The sequence below is a fragment of the Mustelus asterias genome, chromosome 7 (genome assembly GCF_964213995.1).
Source record: "Mustelus asterias chromosome 7, sMusAst1.hap1.1, whole genome shotgun sequence".
NCBI lineage: Eukaryota > Metazoa > Chordata > Chondrichthyes > Carcharhiniformes > Triakidae > Mustelus > Mustelus asterias.
The window spans coordinates 31,328,559-31,350,366 of record NC_135807.1 but is presented as its reverse complement, the minus strand read 5'-3'; the positions used below and the strand labels follow the sequence as shown (position 1 = coordinate 31,350,366).

At 46.5% G+C, this 21,808-nt stretch overlaps 1 protein-coding gene across 1 annotated transcript in view; it reads left to right on the top strand.

Moving 5' to 3' along the window:
- ccn4b (cellular communication network factor 4b) overlaps nt 1-21,808 on the top strand; it is an 84,435-nt gene that overhangs the window by 50,604 nt on the left and 12,023 nt on the right. The window contains exon 2 of the mRNA XM_078215810.1: nt 9,586-9,874. Within this exon, the coding sequence (XP_078071936.1) occupies nt 9,586-9,874 (289 nt within the window). The remainder of the gene's footprint in view (nt 1-9,585; nt 9,875-21,808) is intronic.

Here is a 21,808-nt window from a genome sequence, read left to right as displayed (position 1 = left end):
CCACCTCCATTCTCAGCCAGCTTTCTGGTGGTACAACTATGGTTTAAGCGCTCCTGAGGAAAAGAGTTATGCTCTGCTATAGCACAGTGTCAGTGGTGTGGAAATAGATTCTTTCGCTCCTGTAGCTCTCCCCCCTTCCACTTCCACCACCCTCTTAACCAGCAAGTTCCAGGTCACCCACTCGCTGCATAAAAAGGCTTTCCCTCACATTCCCCCTGCATCACTTGTCCCAAAAGACCTTAAATCTGTGCCCTCTGGTCCTTGTGCTTTGGGAACAGTTTTTCTTTGGCTACCTTATCTCAGTCTGTCATAATCTTGTACACTGCTTTCAGATCTCCCCCACAATCTTCATTGCTCCAAAGATTTCTCCACCCTAACCTTCTAGTTAAAATCCTTCATCCTTCAAACTAGAGGGTTGGTCAATCTCCTCTTCACGCTCTCAAAGACATTCATGTCCTCTCCAAAGTGTGGTGACCAGAATTAGACGGTGCAATTAAATGGAAATATTTGTGCCGATTTCTGACTTGCTGTCAAAATTGGTGAAAAGTAGGTGGAGCCTGTGTTACTGGAACCAATTTTCCAGATTCTAGTCGTTTTTTCAGCATCCACTTTAAGGGCCGCTAGAGACTGCGGAGAAAGTCTTCTAACTGACCTTAATATGGGGCCAAGAGAAGAAACCAGGATTCCCCAGACCTACATGCGTGCCTTGGCCAAGAGTTGAGCAAACAAGGGGTGTTGACTGGTGAACTGTGTGGAATGAACAGCAAGGGGTGTGGACTGGTGAACTGTGTGGGATGGACAGCAAGGGGTGTTGACTGGTGAACTGTGTGGAATGAACAGCAAGGGGTGTGGACTGATGAACTGTGTGGAATGAACAGCAAGGGGTGTGGACTGGTGAACTGTGTGGGATGAACGGCAAGGGGTGTAGACTGGTGAACTGTGATAACCTAGCTGTGGTCTAACCTTAGCTTTTATAAAGGTCCAGCATAACTTCCCTGATTTTGTACTCAATGGCACTATTTAATGCTGGTACAATAAGAGGTGCTCCTCTGAGTTTATAGCTTCACCACATTGCAAGGATGAAGTTCAGGGAGTTTCACTCTACAACAGATTTCTGCACCATTTGTCCTGAAAAGTGCTTGATTCTGACACTGAATTCAGAAACTGAGAAAGCATTACATTTCCCAACATATGTATCCTCATGAGCACGGAATTCATCAGAAGAGTTTTGCGTTTAAATTTCTACCTTATGAATATGTCTACACAAGGACCTTCTGGAAAATAAGACATTCATTATAGTTGCCATCCTATTGAAGTAGTTACTATTTATTTATTAGTGTCACAAGTAGGCTTACATTAACCCTTGAATGAAAATCCTCTAGTTGCCACACACTGGCGCTTGTTCGGGTACACTGAGGGAGAATTTGGTATGACCAATGCACCAGCATGTTTCTCGAACTGTGAGAGGAAACCGGAGCACCCGGAGGAAACCCACGCAGACACGGGGAGAATGTGCAGACTTCGCACAGACAGTGACCCAAGCCGGGAAGCGAACTAAGATCCTTGGCGCTGTGAGGCAGCAGTGCTAACCACTTTGCCAGGAGTTCAAGGAGTTCCACTTGGTTTTTGTGTATGATACTATTCTTTGAATAATGCCATGGGATCTTTTTTTTACATGGAAATACATAGAATACACAGCACACAAACAGGCTTTTAGGCCCAACGAAGTCCCTGCTGGTCATTATGCCCAGCTCAAACCTCCTCCCGTTCTTCTTCATTTAAAACTATCAAATGCATTTGTACTATTCACCTTCACTATTCTTTGCTGTAACAAGTCCCACACTCTCACCGTTCTCGGGAGGGAAATAAGTTTTTTCTGGATTCCCTGTTTGGTTTTTTGGTAACCATCTTATATAATAACCTTGAGTTTTGCTTTTCTCTGTGGTTTCTACTCCTATATCCACCTGGGAAGTTTAACATCGCAGCTGAAAGATAGCACTTCAACAATGCAGCACCAAATGGCCTCAGTTATGTGGTCAAACCCTGGAACATAATTGAGAGTTAAAAGTTAATTTATTAGTGTCACAAGTAGGCTTACATTAACACTGCAATGAAATTACTGTAAAACTCCCCCAGTTGCCACACTCCAGCGCCAGTTCGGGTACACTGAGGGAAAATTTAGCAGAGATAGTGTAAGTTTTTTTTTGTGCTAACAATTTTAGGATTGCCCGGGGCTGTCTGCTCAGTCCTGTCTATTCTTACATATTTACTGTTTTATGTAGTCATAGTAAGTCTCACAACACCAGGTTAAAGTCCAACAGGTTTATTTGGTACCCGAAAGCTTATGGTGTTTGCTACCAAATAAACCTGTTGGACTTTAACCTGGTGTTGTGAGACTTCTTACTGTGCTTACCCCAGTCCAACGCCGGCATCTCCACATTATGTAGTCATTGCCATATTCACCATTCTTCAGTGGATTGCATTTTCTCATTTCATTTCAATTATCTACAAAATCAAGTTCAGTTGTTAATAATTTTGCTTTCCTCAATGCACAATCTTTTTTTTAATGCAGATGTTGATTAAGGCTTTATTCCCAGTTTTCTTGAACTTCCCTGAGGCCTTAGCAAGTCCTCACACAAAGTCAACAGGATAACAATCAGAGATAAGAGTTCTGAATATTTTTTCTTTCCCCTTCCCCCTCCCTAGCCCAGAGGGACTGAGGCTGGTTGTTGTGGCCAGGCTGAGATCACGTTACTCATTTCAGATAAAGAACCAAAAACTAGAATGATTTGGCAAAAGACTGAAACAAGGACCCAAAGAGACTGCTGCCACCAATGTTGATGCACATCTCCATCACTTATATCTGCCCAGTGGAAAGAAAACTCAATTAAATAAAATTGTTCAAGACAAGGCTTTCACAGGGACTATGTTTGAATGTGCCAACAGATTCTGGCGGGGAATTCAATCATAGAATCCCTGCAGCGTGGAAAAAGGCCATTCCGACCATCAAGCCTGCTCTGACAACAATCCCACCCAAGCCCTATCCCTGTAACCCCAGTGCATTTACCCTGAAAATCCTCCTGTACCACTGTGGGGTAAGCACAGTAAGAAGTCTCACAACACCAGGTTAAAGTCCAACAGGTTTATTTGGTAGCAAATACCATAACCTTTCGGAGCGCTGCCCCTTCGTCAGATGGAGTGGATATCTGTTCTCAAACAGTGCAAACAGACACAGAAATCAAATTACAGAATACTGATTAGAATGCAAATCTCTACAGCCAGCCAGGTCTTAAATGTACAGACAATGTGGGTGGAGGGAGCATTCAACACAGGTTAAAGAGATGTGTATTGTCTCCAGACAGAACAGCTAGTGAAATTCTGCAAGCCAGGGAGGCAAGCTGTGGGGGTTACTGATAATGTGATATAAATCCAACATCCCGATTTAGGCCGTCCTCATGTGTGTGGAACTTGGCTATCAGTTTCTGCTCAGCGACTCTGCGCTGTCGTGTGTCATGAAGGCCGCCTTGGAGAACGCTTACCTGAAGATCCAAGGCTGAATGCCCGTGACTGCTGAAGTGCTCCCCAACAGGAAGAGAACAGTCTTGCCTGGTGATTGTCGAGCGGTGTTCATTCATCCGTTGTCGTAGCGTCTGCATGGTTTCCCCAATGTACCATGCCTCAGGACATCCTTTCTTGCAGCGTATCAGGTAGACAACGTTGGCCGAGTTGCAAGAGTAGGTACCGTGTACCTGGTGGATGGTGTTCTCACGTGAGATGATGGCATCCGTGTCGATGATCCGGCACGTCTTGCAGAGGTTGCTGTGGCAGGGTTGTGTGATGTCGTGGTCACTGTTCTCCTGAAGGCTGGGTAGTTTGCTGCGGACAATGGTCTGTTTGAGGTTGCGTGGTTGTTTGAAGGCAAGAAGTGGGGGTGTGGGGATGGCCTTGGCGAGATGTTCGTCTTCATCAATGACATGTTGAAGGCTCCGGAGGAGATGCCGTAGCTTCTCCGCTCCGGGTAAGTACTGGACGACGAAGGGTACTCTGTCCACCGTGTCCCGTGTTTGTCTTCTGAGGAGGTCGGTGCGGTTTTTCGCTGTGGCGCGTCGGAAATGTTGATCGATGAGTCGAGCGCCATATCCTGTTCTTATGGGGCATCTTTCAGCGTCTGGAGGTGTCTGTTGCGATCCTCCTCATCCGAGCAGTGTTGAATGCTCCCTCCACCCACATTGTCTGTACATTTAAGACCTGGCTGGCTGTAGAGATTTGCATTCTAATCAGTATTCTGTAATTTGATTTCTGTGTCTGTTTGCACTGTTTGAGAACAGATAACCACTCCATCTGACGAAGGGGCAGCGCTCCGAAAGGTTATGGTATTTGCTACCAAATAAACCTGTTGGACTTTAACCTGGTGTTGTGAGACTTCTTACTGTGCTTACCCCAGTCCAACGCCGGCATCTCCACATCACCACTGTGGGGTGGCACACTGGTTAGCACTGCTGCCTCACAGCACCATGGACCTGGGTTTGATTCCCGGCTTGGGTTTGATTTGATTTATTATTGTCACATATATAGTATACAGTGACAAGTAGTCACTGTCAGTGCAGAGTCCACACGTTCTCCCTGTTTCTGCATGGCTTTCCTCTGGGTGCTCCAGTTTCCTCTCACAGTCCAAAAGATGTGCTGATTAGGTACGTTGGCCATGCTAAATTCTCTCTGTGTACTCAAACCGACGCTGGATTGTGGCGACTAGGGGATTTTCATAGTAACTTTATTGCAGTGTTAATATAAACCTACTTGTAACTAATAAATAAATAAACTTTAAACTTTTAAAGTAAATTTTGATACTAAGAGAAAATTTAGCATGACCAATCAACCGAACCTGCACATCTTTGGACTGTGGGAGGAAACCGGAGCACCCGGAGGAAACCCACCCAGAGATGGGGAGAACATGCAAACTCTACACAGACAGTCACCCGAGTTTGGAATTGAACCCGCGTCCCTGACTCTGAGAGGCAGCAGTGCTAACCTCTGTGTGACCAGGCTGCAGTATCCGCACAAGCTTTAACCTTTAACATTTAAAAAAATCTTTTTCATGTCTTCGAAACAATTCCTAAAGACTGATTCTCAGAACTGGGTGTGCTCACAATTCTAGCCATGACCACGGCATTACCCCACTGCCAGCTATCTGGACTACAGCACTTCGCACCCTACATCTTGTAAGGACTCCATCCCCTTCTCTCAGCTCCTTCACCTCTGTTGTATTTGTTCCGATGATGCCACTTTTCGAAGTGGTGCTTCTAATATGTGCTCCTTCTTCCTCAACCGTGGTTTCCCACCTACAGTTGTCGACAGGGCCCTCAACAGCTTGCGGTCCATCTCCTGCGCCATGACCCTCACCCCCTCCGCTCTCTCCCAGAACAAGGATAGAGTCCTCCTTGTTCTCACATTTCACCCCACCAGCCTCCGAATGCAAAGCATAATCCTCTGCCATTTTCACCAACTCCAGCACGATGCCACCACCAAGTACATCTTCCCTTCACTCCCTCATCAGCATTCCACAGAGACCATTCCCTCTGGGATAACCTAGTCCACTCCTCCACTATGCCCAACACCTCTTCCGTCACTCATGGCACCTTCCCATGCAATCGCAGGTGTAACACCTGCCCCGTTACCACTTCTATGTTCATCATCCAAGGTCCAAAACACTCATTTCACTTGCACCTCTTTCAATTTGGTCTATTGCATCCGCTGCTCCCAATGTCGTCTTCTCTAAATCGGAGAGACCAATCGTAGACTGGGTGATCGCTTTGCTGAGCACCTTTGGTCTGTGCGCAATTAGGACCCTGACCTTCCTGTTGCTTGCCATTTTAACACACAATCCTGCTCCCATGCCCACATGTCTGTCCATGGCTTGCTGCAATGTTCCAGTGAAGCTCAACACAAACCTGAGGAACAGCATCTCATCTTCCAGCTAGGCGCATTACAGCCTTCCAGTCTCAACATTGAATTCAACAACTTCAGATGATTAGCTCTACCCCTCCCCAACCCCTTTGTTTTCATTCTATTTATTTTTAACTGTTCGCTAACTTTTATTTCTTTATTGTCTTTATTTTCCTTCCCTCCCACTCTTTCCCCCTATCTTATCCCCCCTTTTCTTACCTTTTAAGATAGCCTGCAATTGAATAACTTTCAATTTCAAATGGATATGACATAATGTACTGTGGACAGAGTAGGTAATAGCCAATGCCACGTCACAACTTGTCAAAGCCTTGAAGAGAGAACGAGAAGGAAAAGTTATCAGAGTTATTTTTCAAACATCAGCCATGATCTTATTGAATGGCGGAGCAGGCTCGAGGGGCTAAATGGCCTATTTGTTCTCCTATTTCATATGTACGTATATTCATGTTCTGATAGAGGTGGCCAGTGCAGAACAGTGCAATGCTGAATGTAGGTGAGTATTACTTAGAGTCATAGAGTCATAGAGGTTTACAGCATGGAAACAGGCCCTACGGCCCAAGTTGTCCATGCCGCCCTTTTTTTTTTAAACCCCTAAGCTAATCTCAATTGGCCGCATTTGGCCCATATCCCTCTATACCCATCGTACCCATGTAACTAGCTAAATGCTTTTTAAAAGATAAAATTGTACCCACCTCTACTACTACCTCTGGCAGCTTGTTCCAGACACTCACCACCCACTGTGTGAAACAATTGCCGCTCTGCACACTTTTGTATCTCTCCCCTCTCACCTTAAACCTATGCCTTCTAGTTTTAGACTACCTTTGGGAAAAGATATTGACAATCTACCATGTCTATGCCCCTCATTATTTTATAGACCTCTATAAGGTCACCCCTCAACCTCCTATGCTCCAGAGAAAAAAATTCCCAGTCTATTCAGCCTCTCCTTATAACTCAATCCATCAAGTCCCGGTAGCATCCTAGTAAATCTTTTCTTCACTCTTTCTAGTTTAATAATATCCTTTCTATAATAGGGTGACCAGAATTGCTCACAGTATTCCAAGTGTGGCCTTACCAATGTCTTGTACAGCTTCGACAAGACGTCCCAACTCCTGTATTCAATGTTCTGACCGATGAAACCAAGCATGTCGAATGCCTTCTTCACCACTCTGTCCACCTGTGACTCCACTTTCAAGGAGCTATGAACATGTACCCCTAGATCTCTTTGTTCTGTAACTCTCCCCAATGCCCTACCGTTAACTGAGTAAGTCCTGCCCTGGTTCAATCTACCAAAATGCATCACCTTGCATTTGTCTAAATTAAACTCCATCTGCCATTCGTCAGCCCACTGGCCCAACTGATCAAGATCCCTTTGCAATTGGAGATAACTTTCTTCACTGTCCACGATGCCACCAATCTTGGTGTCATCTGCAAACTTACTAACCATGCCCCCTATATTCTCATCCAAATCATTAATATAAATGACAAATAACAGTGGGCCCAGCACTGATCCCTGAGGCACACCGCTGGTCACAGGCCTCCAGTTTGAAAAACAACTCTCTACAAACCACCCTCTGGCTTCTGTCAAGAAGCCAATTTTGTATCCATTTAGATACCTCACCCTGGATCCCGTGAGATTTAACTTTATGCAACAAGCTACCACGCGGTACCTTGTCAAAGGCCTTGCTAAAGTTCATGTAGACAACATCAACTGCACTGCCCTCATCTACCTTCTTGGTTACCCCTTCAAGAAACTCAATTAAATTTGTGAGACATGATTTTCCACTTGTTACATTACCTTGAGATACAAAGCAGGTGTGGACAGACACATTCTAGTTGCATGAGAATCTTAGAAATCTTAGAAACCCTACAGCACAGAAAGAGGCCATTCGGCCCATCGAGTCTGCACCGACCACAATCCCTCCCAGGCCCTACCCCCATATCCCTACATATTTACCCACTACTCCCTCTAACCTACGGACACTAAGGGACAATTTTAGCATGGCCAATCAACCTAACCCGTACATCTTTGGACTGTGGGAGGAAACCGGAGCACCCGGAGGAAACCCACGCAGACACGAGGAGAATGTGCAAACTCCACACAGACAGTGACCCAAGCCGGGAATCGAACCCAGGTCCCTGGAGCTGTGAAGCAGCAGTGCTAACCACTGTGCCACCGTGCCGCTCTAACCACTGTGCTACCGTGCCGCCCTTATGAGAGTTTTATCTATATTTTTCTGCTTATCAAGGTGATGTTATCAGTGGTGGGGAATGGAAGTTCTGACATGTTTCGGACATTCCCAGGTCAGGCAGAAGCACTCTTATACTCAACATTGAGCAAATTATCCCACTTCCCTATGAAAAGAGCCCACTACCTCACCAGTGAGACATTACCAGCTTCCAGATCAACCTAACTAACTCAGATTAACTGGCATGGGAATCCATGTTGGCACAATAGGAGTGGCAATCTGAGATTATATATTTCCTGAAATAGCCCAACTGTCAATTTAAGGACAGTTTTGTGATGTGAGGTCTGGATGGAGCCTGGACCACAGGAAACAGGACCACAGGAAACAGGACTACAGGAAACAGTCAGGGCTGGATTCTGAAGTTAAAGGGCTGTGTAGTAATTATGCCACCTGATCCCTCCATGTAGATATGTTGGTTGGGAAATAAATATTGGACAGCACACTAGGGAGAATTCTGTCACCCTTCTTCAAGAAGTATTGTAGAACATATCCACCTGAGAGGGCAGGCAGCTGGTTTAAAGCTTATTCTAAAAGACAACATCTCTGACAGTGCAACACCTTTCGAAACAACACGGGAGTATCAGTCTGGATTTTGTGTTCAAGTCTCCAGAGTGGGATTTGAACCTTCTGACTCTGAAATGGGAGCTCTACTCACTGGCCATGGCTGGGCACTAGGCCTATATTTAATTCAGATACTCAGCCTTATTCTTAATCATAGAATCATAGAATCCCTAAAGTACAGAAGGAGGCCATTCGACCCATCGAATCTGTACCTATTTTCTCTCCTCCTCCTCCACAAATGCTGAGCCATGCTGGAAAATGTGACCAACCAGTTTTTGTTACCTCATCCAAATAATCATCCCTTCCTTCACCTCGACAGGCTAGTTGGTTATGTAAATGGCACAATAACTATTGATCCCATCTTTATGTGACAATTGACTTTTCTTAGTGAGTGGTAATGACCTGGCATTGCCTATGAGAGTGAAGGAAGCAGAGTCAATGAATGATTTCAAAGGGAAACTGGATGAGTAATTGCGGGAAATAAGCTTAGTGTGGAGGAATGGGACTGATTGAGTTGTTCTACAGAATGGAGTCGATGGGCTGAATGGTCTCCTCTGTGCTATTATGATTCTACAAGTACTCAGCAGTGGTTTCTGGGTCATGATCAGGAGTGATCATTCTACCTGCTTTCCCCTCTTTGGTCCCAGCCTCAATTGATCTAAGGTCTGTAGAATCCCAATTCTTGCACCCAACTGATGTTAGTTAACCCAGGATCAGGATACAACCTGGGATGTCCCAGGTACATTTTATAGACTGAAGGCTCTGTGGCAGCTCAACACTTCACCTTTTTTTTAACTCTGTTATCTCTTCCACCCAGGGTCTCACCCAGAATTCCAAGGAAGCTTCAGAGGCCAACGAGAACTCAATAGACTTCGTCCACCCGTATAACCGCACGCAGTACTGCCACTGGCCCTGCCAGTGTCCGAGACGCATGCCCAAGTGCCCACCCGGAGTTAGCTTAGTGATGGATGGCTGCGAGTGTTGCAAGGCATGTGCTAAGCAGTTGGGAGAGAACTGCACAGAAGCAGACACCTGTGATTACCACAAAGGACTGTACTGCGACTACAGTCGGGATGCCCCTAAATACGAAGTAGGAGTTTGTGCATGTAAGTGAAATACATATTCAGGTAACTTACAAAATAAAATAACTTGTGAGAAATTTAAAGGAACACATCATTCTTGGGAATGGGATGAGGGCTGTTCAGTCCATCTAAAGTACTAATTAGAAAGGCTGTACGTGGCAGTTATCAATTACTTATCAACTTTCAATAACCTTCAATGAGTACCGCATGGAAGGTTTGCTACATAGTTTAAAGCAATGGAAATCTCAGGGTAAACTCATGTATGGATGGGGTATTCATTATTGAAATAAAGGAGGGTGAATTAAGGGTGTGAGTGGAGGCCAGGGACCTGCAGGAGTAGAATGGCCCTGGTCACTGGTGTTGAATCTTGACCGTTCCTGCTCTTCATAAGCAACCTGGATTCAGAAACACACTGGAAGGAAAGTTCCTGAATGGTTTTCAACTAATCTGGGACTCACATAGTGCTAGGGGCGTGGATGGGGCAGAGTTTGTAAGGAGCATCCAAGAGGGCTTCTTGAAACAGTAAGTAAATAGTCCAACTAGGGAAGGGGTCATACTGGACCTGGTATTGGGGAATGAGCCCAGTCAGGTGGTCGATGTTTCAGTAGGGGAGCAGTTTGGGAACAGTGACCACAATTCAGTAAGCTTTAAGGTACTGATGGATAAAGATAAGTGTAGTCCTCAAGTTAAGGTGCTAAATTGGTGGAAGGCTAATTCCAACAATATTAGGCAGGAACTGAAGAATGTAGATTGGGGGCAGATGTTGAGGGCAAATCAACATCTGGCATGTGGGAGGCTTTCAAGTGTAAGTCGATAGGGATTCAGGACTGGCAACATTCCTGTAAGGATGAAGGATAAGTATGGCAAGTTTTGGGAAAGAGGGATATTGTGAGCCGAGTCAAAGAGAAAAAGGAAGCATTTGTCAAAGCCAGGAGACTAGGAACACATGAAGCAAGTGTGGAATACAAGGAAAGTAGAAAGAAACTTAAGCATGGAGTAAGGAGGGCTAAAAGGGGTCACGAAAAAGCATTGGCCAGCAGGATTAAGGAAAATTCCAAGGCTTTTTATACATATATAAAAAGCAAGAGGGTAGCCAGGGAAAGGATTCGCCCACTCAAGGACAGGGGAGGGAATCTATGCGTGGAGCCAGAAATGGGCGAGGTATTAAATGAGTATTTTGTGTCAGTATTCACCAAAGAGAAGGACTTGGTGGATGATGAGTCTGGGAAAGGGTGTGTAGATAGTTTGCGTCATGTTGAGATCAAAAAGCAGGAGGTATTGGGGTTCTTGAGAAACATTAAGGTAGACAGGTCCCCAGGGCCTGATGGGATGTACCCCAGAATACTGAAAGAGGCAAGGGATGAAATTGCTGGGGCCTTGAGAGAAATCTTTGTATCCTCACTGGCTACAGGGGAGGTCCCAGAGGATTGGAGAATAGCCAATGTTGTTCCTTTGTTTAAGAAGGATAGCAAGAATAATTCAGGGAATTACAGGCCGGTGAGCCTTACATCAGTGGAAGGGAAATTATTGGAGAGGATTCTTCGAGACAGAATTTATTCCCACTTGGAAATAAGTGGACGTATTAGTGAGAGGCAACATGGTTTTGTGAAAGGGAGGTCATGTCTCACTAACTTGATCGAATTTTTCGAGACAGTGACAAAGATGACTGATGAGGGTAGGGCAGTGGATGTTGTCTACATGGGCTTCAATAAGGCCTTTGACAAGGTCCCTCATGGCAGACTAGTGCAGAAGGTGAAGTCGCATGGGATCAGAGGTGAGTTGGCAAGGTGGATACAAAACTGGCTCGGTCAAAGAAGACAGAGGGTAGCAGTGGAAGGGCGTGTCACTGAATGGAGGGCTGTGACAAGTGGCGTTCCTCGGGGATCAGTGTTGGGACCTTTGCTGTTTGTAATATATATAAATGATTTGGAGGAAAATGTAATTGGTTTGATTAGTAAGTTTGCGGATGACACAAAGGTTGGTGGATTTGCGGATAGCGATGAGGACCATCAGAGGGTACAGCAGGATATAGATTGGTTGGAGAGATGGCAGATGGAGTTTAATCCGGACAAATGTGGGGTAATGCATTTTGGAAGGTCTAATACAGATAGGAAATATACAGTAAATGGCAGAAACCTTGAGAGTATTGATAGGCAAAGGGATCTGGGTTAATAGATAACCAGGTCACTGAAGGTGGCAATGCAGGTGGAGAAGGTAGTCAAAAAGGCATATGGCATGCTTGCCTTCATGGGCCAGGGCATTGAGTTTAAAAATTGGCAAGTCATGTTGCAGCTTTATAGAACCTTAGTAAGGCCGTACTTAGAATATAGTGTTCAATTCTGGTCGCCACACTACCAGAAGGATGTGGAGGCTTTGGAGATGGTACAGAAAAGAATTACCAGAATGTTGCCTGGTATGGAGGGCATTAGCTATGAAGAGAGGCTGGAGAAACTTGTTCTCACTGGAACGACAGCGGTTGAGGGGCGACCTGATAGAAGTCTACAAGATTATGAGAGGCATGGACAGAGTGGATAGTCAGAAGCTTTTTCCCAGAGTGGAAGAGTCAATTACTAGGGGGCACAGGTTTAAGTTGCGAGAGGCAAGGTTTAAAGGAGATGTACGAGGCAAGTTTTTTACACAGAGGGTGGTGGGTGCCTGGAGCTCGTTGCCGGGGGAGGTAGTGGAAGCGGATACGATAGTGGCTTTTAAGGGGCGTCTTGACAAATACATGAATAGGATGGGAGTAGAGGGATATGGTCCCTGGAAGGGTAGGGGGTTTTAGTTAAGTCGGGCAACATGGTCGGTGCAGGCTTGGAGGGCCGAAAGGCCTGTTCCTGTGCTGTAATTTTCTTTGTTCTTTGTTAATGAGGGAAGAGGCTTAAGGAGACCTGGGAATAATAGGAGAGCCACAGCAGTCAGAAAGTGTAAAATTGCTATAACATACAAAGATTACAAAGAATTTACAACACTATCTGATCCAATTGTTCCATGCCAATGCATAGGGTCCACTTGAATCCCCTCACCACCTCTCTAACCCTATCAGTACATCCATTCATTCATTCCTTCCTCCCACATGTGCTTATCGATATTCCCATGAAATGCATCCATGTTATTCACCTCAACCAATCCACATGTCAGTGAGTTCCAAATTCTTACCACTCTTTTCAAAAAGAAGTTTATTCTGAATTCTCTATTGGGGATTTAGTCATGACTATTGTATATTCAAGGCTCCAATCTCCTCCACAAGTGGAAGTATTTTCCCTGTGACTTCCCTATCAAACCCCTTCATCAGGATAATGCTAAAGGGATAAAGAGATCAAGGGGGAAGGGGAGGATCATGATATTGAATTCGATGATCAACCATGATCAAAATGTATGATTCAGGCTCAAAGGACCGAATGGCCTACTCCTGCTTCTAGTTTCTATGTGAAGTCCTTTGCTGAAAATGTTCGCTGCTGCTGGATAGCCACTCTGGTAGCCCACAGATCCATCATCAAAGCAACACGCCTTCATGTATAAGCAATGACAGCTGACAGGCTATTTAACCATAGAAAGCATCGCAATTGAGGTCAATCATGGCCTCACCAAATGTCCATGTGTATACATATTTTCCAGCAGGGGTCATTGGATAACGATCAATAGCAGGAACCTTGCCTTATCATTGTCTCTCTCCTCCACTCTCCTCCAATGATGAATGTAACATTAAGACTGTCCTGGGTAAGATAAGCTATCTCAGCATTAATAGTATGACTGTTTTGGGCAAGGTTATCTAATTTAGTTAAGATCAGGATTTGAACCTGGGACTGGATGATGATTGCATGGAAATGTTAAAAATGGACTGTTCGTTCTGAAACCAGGCTGGTCAGATTGATATTCATCTATCTTTTATCGGTTTTCATTGAACTAGCGATGTGCTGAGTGACTTTCTAATATGTTTTGACGAGATCTTTCAAACCACCAGTCTTGGTGAAGCTCAGGCAGTTTATAAACAATAGAGGTTCAGCCATGTTCCAACATCGTGAGCTGACACTGACATGCTCATAAATCCAAAACATAAACACATATCAAAGAATGGTCACAGCATAGAATGAGGACATTCAGCCCTTCATCTCTGTGCTGGCCCTCTGAAAGAGAAATTCATCCAGTGCCTTTTCCCCATAGCCTTGCAGTTATTTGTTTTTCAGGTAATGATCCAATTCCCTTTTAAATGACCCTACCTCCAACACACTGACGCAGAACATTCCCAATCCTAAACATTCACTGCAGGAAAACATTTCCATCATGATGCCATTGCCAATTTCCTTCAATCTCACCCTCTTGATCCTTCCACCAAAGGGAACAGGTTTTTTCTAAATGAATTCTTAGAATTGTAGGCTTCGCCAGCATTCATTGCCCATCGCTAAATGCCCTTCAGAAGGTGGTGATGAGCTGCCTTCCTGAACTGCTGCACTCCATGTGGCCGGCACTCACACTGCTGTTAGAAAGGGAGTTCCAGGACTCTGATCCAGCGATGGAGAAGGAACAGTGATTATTTCCAAATCAGGATGGTGAGTGGCTTGGAGAGAAACTTCCAGGTGATATGACAAAGGCGTAACATTTGCAATTCCCCAGTCCCCTGGCACTCCTGAGTCTGAGGAATATTGGAATATTAAGGCCAGAGCCTCCCACTCTCACTTCTCTTAGTATCTTTGGATGCATCCATCCGGACCTGGTGTCTTATTAACTTTAATTACACCCAATACCTGATCATCATCAATTTTAAACCCTTTAAGTGTATGGCTTACCTTTTCCTTCACCATGACCTGGTGACAGATTCAGGGTATTGAGGGTATTAATTTAATCCTCATCCAATGCCCCCTGCCTGCATGAGTAAATCCCCTTTCTGATCCTGAATCAGTTCCATGTTGCCTCTTCCCATCCATTACTTATTCATATGCCTATAGAATACTTTTTTTTGTTCATTCGTGGGACATGGGGGACACTGGCTGGCCAGCATTTAATGGATGAATAAACACCGCTCGACAATCACCTGGCAGGCGTGTTCCCTTGTAGTCGGGGAACACTTCAGCAGTCACGGGCATTCGGCCTCTGATCTTCGGGTAAGCGTTCTCCAAGGCGGCCTTCACGACACACGACAGCGCAGAGTCGCTGAGCAGAGACTGATAGCCAAGTTCCACACACATGAGGACGGCCTCAACTGGGATCTTGGGTTCATGTCACACTATCTGTAACCCCCACGACTTGTCTGGGCTTGCAAAATCTCACTAACTGTCCTGGCTGGAGACAAGACACATCTCTTTAACCTTTGCTTGGCCTTCTCCCCACTCACATTGTCAGTGCCTTTAATACTTGATTACCTGTGAAGACTCGCATTCCAACCATTATCTTGTAAATTGAGTTTGTGTCTATGTATGCCCTGTTTGTGAACACAACTCCTCGCTCATCTGAAGAAGGAGCGAAACTCCGAAAGCTTGTGCTACCAAATAAACCTGTTGGACTTTAACCAAGTGTGATGAGACTTCTTACAGCATTTATTGCCCATCCCTCGTTGCCCTTGCTGAGAGGGCAGCTGAGAGTCAACCACATTGCTGTGGTTCTGGAGTCACACGTAGGCCAGACCAGGTAAGGATGGCAGATTTCCTTCCTAAAGGACATTAGTGAACCAAGCAGGTTTTTTCCGACAATCGACAATGGTTTCACGATCATCAGTAGATTCTTAATTCCAGATTTATTTCAATTGAATTCAAATTCCACCAATCTGCCGTGGCGTAATTCGAACCTGGGTCCTCAGAACATTAGCTGAGTTTCTGGATTAATAATCTGGCGACAATACCACTAGGCTATGCCTTCCCTTTGGATTCCTTTTTATGCTCGCCGCCAGTCTCTTTTTGTTTCTCTTAATTGATTTTTCAATTTTCTCGGCATCTTCTATATTCGACTTGGTTCTGTCCATCTCACACCTTTATAAGCGCACTTGTTTCTTGTTGTTACAGTGCAGAAGGCCATCTGGCCTGTTGTCTTTACACTGGATCTCTAAACGGACATCAGGGGCCAGTATTTTACGACCTCGCTTGGGTGAGGCTCGTAAAACCCCGCCCGAGGCCAACAGAGAATTCTGTTCTGCGAGCCCCACTTCCGGGACGGGCGTGGCGGTAGAATTCCAGCCATGACTTTTCCTGCTTCAGCTTCATAGAACCATAGAACCATAGAAAATTACAGCTCAGAAACAGGCCTTTTGGCCCTTCTAGTCTGTGCCAAACCATTTTTTGCCTAGTCCCACTGACCTGCACTTGGACCATATCCCTCCACACCCCTCTCATCCATGAACCCGTCCAAGTTTTTCTTAAATGTTAAAAATGACCCCGCATTTACCACTTTATCCGGCAGCTCATTCCACACTCCCACCACTCTCTGCGTGAAGAAGCCCCCCCTAATATTCCCTTTAAACTTTTCTCCTTTCACCCTTAACCCATGCCCTCTGGTTTTTTTCTCCCCTCGCCTCAGTGGAAAAAGCCTGCTTGCATTCACTCTATACCCATCAAAATCTTATACACCTCTATCAAATCTCCCCTCATTCTTCTACGCTCCAGAGAATAAAGTCTCAACCTATTCAATCTCTCTCTGTAACTCAGCTTCTCAAGTCCCAGTAACATCCTTGTGAACCTTCTCTGCACTCTTTCAACCTTATTTACATCCTTCGTGTAACTAGATGACCAAAACTGTACACAATACTCTAAATTCAGCCTCACCAATGTCTTATATAACATAGAAACATAGAAAACTACAGCACAAAACAGGCCCTTCGGCCCCACAAGTTGTGCCGAACATATCCCTACCTTTTAGGGCTACCTATAACCCTCCATCCTATTAAGTCCCATGTACTCATCCAGGAGTCTCTTAAAAGACCCTATTCAGTTTGCCACCACTCGCCCACCACCCTCTGTATGAAAAACTTCCCCCTAACATTTCCCCTGTACCTACCCCCCAGCACCTTAAACCTGTGTCCTCTCGTAGCAGCCATTTCCACCCTGGGAAAAAGCCTCTGAGAGTCCACCCGATCTATGCCTCTCAACATCTTATATGCCTCTATTAGGTCTCTCACCCTACGTCTCTCCAAGGAGAAAAGACTGAGCTCCCTCAGCCTATCCTCATAAGGCATGCCACTCAATCCAGGCAACATCCTTGTAAATCTCCTCTGCACCCTTTCAATTTTTTCCACATCCTTCCTGTAATGAGGCGACCAGAACTGAGCACAGTACTCCAAGTGGGGTCTGACGAGGGTCTTATATAGCTGCATCATTATCCCCGGACTCCTAAGCTCAATCCCTCGATTGATAAAGGCCAGCACACCATACGCCTTCTTAACCACCTCCTCCACCTGCGGGGCCGATTTTAGAGTCCTATGGACCCGGACCCCAAGGTCCTTCTGATCCTCTACCGTACTAAGAGTCTTTCCCTTTATATTGTACTCCTTCATCCCATTCGACCTGCCAAAATGGACCACTACGCATTTATCTGGGTTGAAGTCCATCTGCCACTTCTCCGCCCAGTCTTGCATCCTATCTATGTCCCTCCGTAACTTCTGACATCGCTCCAGACTATTCACAACACCACCAACCTTCGTGTCGTCGGCAAACTTACCAACCCATCCTTCCACTTCCTCATCCAGGTCATTTATGAAAATGACAAACATTTAACATTTGACAAACCTTAACATAACACTCCAACTTTTATACTCGATACTCCGATTTATAAAGGCTAATGTACCAAAGGCACTCTTTACGACCCTATCCACCTGTGACGTCACTTTTAGGGAATTCTGTACCTGTATTCCCAGATCCCTCTGTTCAACTGCACTCTTCAGAGTCCTACCATTTACCCTGTACGTTCTACTTTGGTTTGTCCTTCCAAAGTGCAATATCTCACACTTGTCTGCGTTAAATTCCATTTGCCATTTTTCAGCCCATTTTTCTAGTTGGTCCAAACCCCTCTGCAAGCTTTGAAAACCTTCCTCACTGTCCACTACACCTCCAATCTTTGTATCATCAGCAAATTTGCTGATCCAATTTACCACATTATCATCCAGATCATTGATATAGATGACAAACAACAATGGACCCAACACCGATCCCTGCGGTACACCACTAGTCACAGGCCTCCACTCAGAGAAGCAATCCTCCACAACCACTCTCTGGCTTCTTCCATTGAGCCAGTGTCTAATCCAATCTACTACCTCCCCATGTATACCCATCTCTATCTTTTTATCAGCTAGCAGGCTCTGTATTTGTTTGCCCTACCTTTCCCCTTTATGGGAAACATCCCTCCACTCTGCCTAAACTCTCCATACTTTAAAGGTTGTCCATTGTTCAGATACAGTTTTACTGATAAATAGCACTTTAATGGTGTAAAACATTCCAAGGCATTTATTGACCATGACACTGTTGGAACGTCACAAAAGCCCAATGATTCACTAATTCCCTTCAGTTTCCTTTACCTGTCCCGAGCTATAAATGACTCCAGGCCCACACGAAGCTGTTTAAATTTTAACTCAAATGCCCAGCAAACCACTCAGTTGTATCAAAGCACAACAACGAAAGGAAGATTGGCATCACCTCCTCAGGGCAGTTAGGAATGTGCCCACATCCCAAGAATGAATTCTCCCAAAAAATTTCTAAGTGTTTTCCCAGTGGGAAAACCAGTGAGATTCCCTTTGCGGGGTTTGGTGTGAATCAGTTTGTAATTCACCCACAGTTAGAATTTTTTTGGAGCCTGGGGAGATTCTCACTGAATTCACCCACACTCAGAAATTCTTTTGGAGTGGAGACCTAAGAAAACCAGCAAGGCCGGTTCCTCGGAGATTGGGGTGCCATTTTTAAAGGGTGCCCAGATCCCCATGACAAGCTTACGCAACCTCCGCCCCCCCCTTGTAGTCGTTGGTTATGACACCCACCCGCTGGCATCAGCCACCCCTCCGCCCGCCCCCCGCCCCCCCACCACTTGCTGGTAACAGCACCCCACCCCAAGTAAGTGACACCCGCTATGGAGTTGCCAAAGGTCCCTACTTTCAGGCATCCCCAAAGGCTCCCCTTTTGGCACTGCCACCCTGGCACCATTACAGTGCCATCCTGGCAGTGTCAAACTGGCAGTGCCAGGGCACTACCCAGCCATTTCCCCAACCACCCGGGGACTTAAATGGCCTCTGAGCCATTGGTGTGGCTATCACGACTGGTCTCAGTTTGTGCTGCGTTACCACTGCCCCTGAGGGTCGGAGATTTGCTGGAGTCAGGAGAATTCGGCTCAAAACCAACGCTGCATGTGATAATCTGGTTCACTCCCTCGGAGGGCATGGGGCCTGGGAGAATCCCAAAAAGGGTTCTCGCCAGCGCTAACTGTGCGTTGGCTCCTCCCCCACAATTCTTCGGCCTGAGCACGATTTGGACATGAGCACGCTCGGGCCGGAGAATCGCACCCGCAGAATCTGAAAACATAGTCGGCAATCCCCCATGACATAGGGTTAACCTAATTAAATTGCAACCCTAATAACTCTCTCCAGCATACCTGAGGACATGTAGTTCCCTGACAAGGTGCCTCACGGGAGACTGCTGAGTAAAATAAGGGCCCATGGTATTCGAGGCAAGGTACTAACATGGATTGACGATTGGCTGTCAGACAGAAGAAGGCAGAGAGTTGGGATAAAAGGTTCTTTCTCAGAATGGCAACCGGTGACAAGTGGTGTCCCGCAGGGTTCAGTGTTGGGGCCACAGCTGTTCTCTTTATATATTAACGATCTAGATGACGGGACTGGGGGCATTCTGGCCAAGTTTGCCGATGATACAAAGATAGGTGGAGGGGCAGGTAGTATTGAGGAGGTGGGGAGGCTGCAGAAAGATTTAGACAGTTTAGGAGAGTGGTCCAAGAAGTGGCTGATGAAATTCAACGTGGGCAAGTGCGAGGTCGTGCACTTTGGAAAAAAGAATAGAGGCATGGACTATTTTCTAAACGGTGACAAAATTCATAATGCTAAAGTGCAAAGGGACTTGGGAGTCCCTAGTCCAGGATTCTCTAAAGGTAAACTTGCAGGTTGAGTCCGTAATTAAGAAAGCAAATGTAATGTTGTCATTTATCTCAAGAGGCTTGGAATACAAAAGCAGGGATGTACTTCTGAGGCTTTATAGAGCACTGGTTAGGCCCCATTTGGAGTACTGTGAGCAATTTTGGGCCCCACACCTCAGGAAGGACATACTGGCACTGGAGCGGGTCCAGCGGAGATTCACACGGATGATCCCAGGAATGGTAGGCCTGACATACGATGAACGTCTGAGGATCGTGGGATTATATTCATTGGAGTTTAGGAGGTTGAGGGGAGATCTGATAGAAACTTACAAGATAATGAACGGCTTAGATAGGATGGACGTAGGGAAGTTGTTTCCATTAGCAGGGGAGACTAGGACGCGGGGGCACAGCCTTAGAATAAAAGGGAGTCACTTTAGAACAGAGATGAGGAGAAATTTCTTCAGCCAGAGAGTGGTAGGTCTGTGGAATTCATTGCCACAGAGGGCTGTGGAGGCCGAGACGTTGAGCGTCTTCAAGACAGAAATTGATAAATTCTTGATTTCTCGAGGAATTAAGGGCTATGGGGAGAGAGCGGGTAAATGGAGTTGAAATCAACCATGATTGAATGGTGGAGTGGACTCGATGGGCCGAATGGCCTTACTTCCGCTCCTATGTCTTATGGTCTTATGGTCTTATGGACACAGAGGAATGGACAAGGTGATAGAGAGCTGTGACAACAGCTACCCTCTCCTATTACTTTGAACTACGAGGCTTCACCTAAGGGTGCAATGTTAACAGGTACACACACTACATTGGGTTAGAAATGTGGGGCCCGATTCTCCCATCCCGAAGTGCATGTTTTTTGGTGCGTCGGGATGGGAGATGCGTGTGTCGGCCATTTCACAACACATGCGCGCCTCCCACAGCTGGAGAGCAGGCGCAGTCGGGACCGCACTGGAAACCAGCGGGAAGACAGGTAAATTATTTAAATCTGTTTTTAATGTATTTTAAATCCATTATTAGGCCTGGCACGGACTTCTACAGGCCCGATAGCATCTCTCACCCCACCAGGAGTATTTCACGCCGGCAGGGTTTAGAGTAGCTCCCCATGTTCAGGGAACTAGCGGGAGACCCCGCCAGTGTGAAGGGGGGCAATTGGGGCCCCGGAGGGGGTCGGGCGGTAGTGGGGCCGTGCACCCTGGGCATAGGCACCCTGGCAGTGCCAGCCTGTGCCCCCTGGCACTGCCCACCCCCACTGGGCATCAGGCAGTGCCAAGGGAGTGGGGCCTAGGGGGAAAGGGGCAGGGCCTAGGGGCAGGCCCTACTGTGGGCTGGGCCGGTTGTGGGCGGCGCCAGGGACGGCAGTGGGGTTCCCACTGCCTCTCTGCAGATGGGATCAGCCAAGGCTGGAGGGAGGCCAGCGATCGGGGTGGGCTGGGGGGGGTCTGCCACCCGGGAGGACGGATTCTGCCTCCCGACGGGGGGGTGGGGTGGGGGGGGGAGTCTGCCGCTGGAGGGGACTGGGATTCAGCAGGAGGGGTGACATTTGCTGGGGAGGCGGGTGGGGGGGGGTGATTATCACTTCTGCGGGGGTTGGGCTGGAGATCGGGGCGCTCCGGGACTGGGGGGGCAGGTCAGGGCTGGCCCGGGGATGGTCGTGGGGCCAACAATCGGGCAATGGCGGGGGTAGAGGGGCAGCACTGGGGTCCCGGGCAGGCCAGCAAATGGGGAGACTGACAGATCGGGACCACTGCGCATGTGCAGAGCTCCGGAACTGTCAGACTCTGGCGTGAATAGGCCCCGCCTCTGAACTTTTAATGATATTCACGATTTGTGACCTCTGTGGGGAGATTCGAGTCTGAAGTTGCACTGAAAAAACAATTGTGAATTACACCATTTTTCTCA